The sequence below is a fragment of the Arachis stenosperma genome, chromosome 1 (genome assembly GCF_014773155.1).
Source record: "Arachis stenosperma cultivar V10309 chromosome 1, arast.V10309.gnm1.PFL2, whole genome shotgun sequence".
NCBI classification, from domain to species: domain Eukaryota; kingdom Viridiplantae; phylum Streptophyta; class Magnoliopsida; order Fabales; family Fabaceae; genus Arachis; species Arachis stenosperma.
This window is the reverse complement of record NC_080377.1, coordinates 31,015,742-31,017,442: the sequence shown is the minus strand read 5'-3', so window position 1 is coordinate 31,017,442 and position 1,701 is coordinate 31,015,742. Positions and strand designations below refer to the sequence as shown.

Genomic DNA, 1,701 nt, shown 5'->3' with positions numbered 1-1,701 from the left:
ATCAATCAAAATATATCCTTTTATATGAAAATAATTCTTACCATCACAAAAATATTTTTGTACTATTATATCAAAATATTCTTTATTTCCTTTATTTCTTTGTATTAAACTAACCCACTTATTATGAAATATGGAGCCAGTATTTACTTCACCCAATACTAAATTGAGTAAACTTTCTCCTTGCAGATAAAAATCCAACAATTTGTATCAACTGTACTTGCAATTTACTACAAATAAAGCAAAACATGTTGAAACATTTCTCACAAATTATGATCCAAAAATTATTACCAGGAGATACAAACTGTTCTCAAGTACATACAACTATACAAGAAAGCTAACACGCCCCTCGCTCCCACATTACATATCCGATAACTAACAACTGAAAACGTGAACCACCAGAAACAGAAACTAACACGCAAAGAAACAGTAGTAGTGGCCATCAGTGGGGGGAATAACTAAGTATAACCGTATACATACACATATATCTAAATGTGCTTATTGATATGATGATTTCCTCCCAATGGATATGAAGGATTGGTGACTCCTCCAGCAGGCGTTGCAAGAGACCCTAATGGCTGCTGGTGCGTTGTTGTTGGGGGCTGCTGATGGTGTGCTCCAAACGAGGAAGGGTCCAGGTGCGCCTGCTTGGTGCTTAGCTTCTCGGCTGCATGCCTGGCTTTGGCTTCATGCAACTCCATTTTTGCCTTTGCTTCTCTCGCCTTTGCGCGCTCATGTGCTATCACTTTCTCCTCCTCTGTTCGTGCCCTTGCTTTCTCTGTCTGCGCTATTTTAAACAGAAAAAAAATATGATTGACTTTGTATTAGTTTGTAACTTTGACTTCGTGAGTTCCATTATATGTGAATATTGTGTTTATCTCTTAACTTTATCATTTTACCAATGCCAGGATATAAACTTGATAAAATAATAAAATAAGAATTAGTTACCATTCACCTTGTAATTTTCTTTATGGGTGAATACTATAATGTGTTTAATATCTAACTTTATCACTCTCTCACTCTCCTCTTCTCACGGGGAAGAGCTTGGCCCTTTAAAAGCCGTTTGGTTCCGAGTACTGATAATAAGACTCGGAATAAAGACACGAAAATTAAAGACATTTTTAACATCAAATAAAGATTAAAAATATAAAAACGAAAAGAAAATATTAACATCAAATAAATGATAAATCAATTAAAATGATTGTTTAATTGAAAATGATTAGAGTTGCTGTCGTCGGTAAAACATCAATGGGAGTTTGCTGCAGAAAGTAATTCTGCTCGATGTTAATCAAACGGGTAAGGTCGAGAAAGAAAGTCGAAAAAGAAATTAAATGGAGAGGACCTTCTCGTCAATTTTGGCTCCGCAGATGTCAACGTGTTCCTTGGCGGCACTGGCCATGTTGCTTAGCTTCTCCTTTGAAGATTTCATTTTTCTGTATCTTCTATTGAGCTTCAATCAACAAAGATGGCTATGGTGCTTCTTCATTCTCGATTTATATGCATGTCATAGAAAGGGAAGACGATACAAAACAGCGAAGACACCACATAGCTGCTGGGAGGATGGAACGTTCGGCAGCCAACACTTGTTGAACATGCAGCAATGCTATGCCCATCAAGTATCTAATGCGCGCCACGTTGCGTTGCTTAATAATAGAGATTATGAACTTATCCCTTTTCAGAAATTGGAGGAGATATGAAAATTTC

The 1,701-nt window shown here is 36.7% G+C and overlaps 1 protein-coding gene across 1 annotated transcript; it reads right to left on the bottom strand.

Annotated features, from left to right (window-relative positions):
* Positions 1-485: 485 nt before the first annotated feature.
* LOC130951823 (late embryogenesis abundant protein 6) lies at positions 486-1,426 on the bottom strand. Its single transcript, XM_057880595.1, has 2 exons — positions 1,340-1,426; positions 486-779 (listed from the first exon to the last, which is right to left on the bottom strand). Exons 1-2 carry the CDS (start codon positions 1,424-1,426, stop codon positions 486-488), a joined length of 381 nt encoding a protein of 126 aa, XP_057736578.1.
* Positions 1,427-1,701: the final 275 nt, after the last annotated feature.

Excerpts from the sequence above, each read along its gene's own strand:
- LOC130951823 (XM_057880595.1), bottom strand. The coding sequence starts at position 1,426 with ATGAAATCTTCAAAGGAGAAGCTAAGCAACATGGCCAGTGCCGCCAAG. Across the intron at positions 780-1,339 it reads GAGCCAAAATTGACGAGAAG|ACAGAGAAAGCAAGGGCACG; the intron begins GTCCTCTCCATT and ends AAAATAGCGCAG.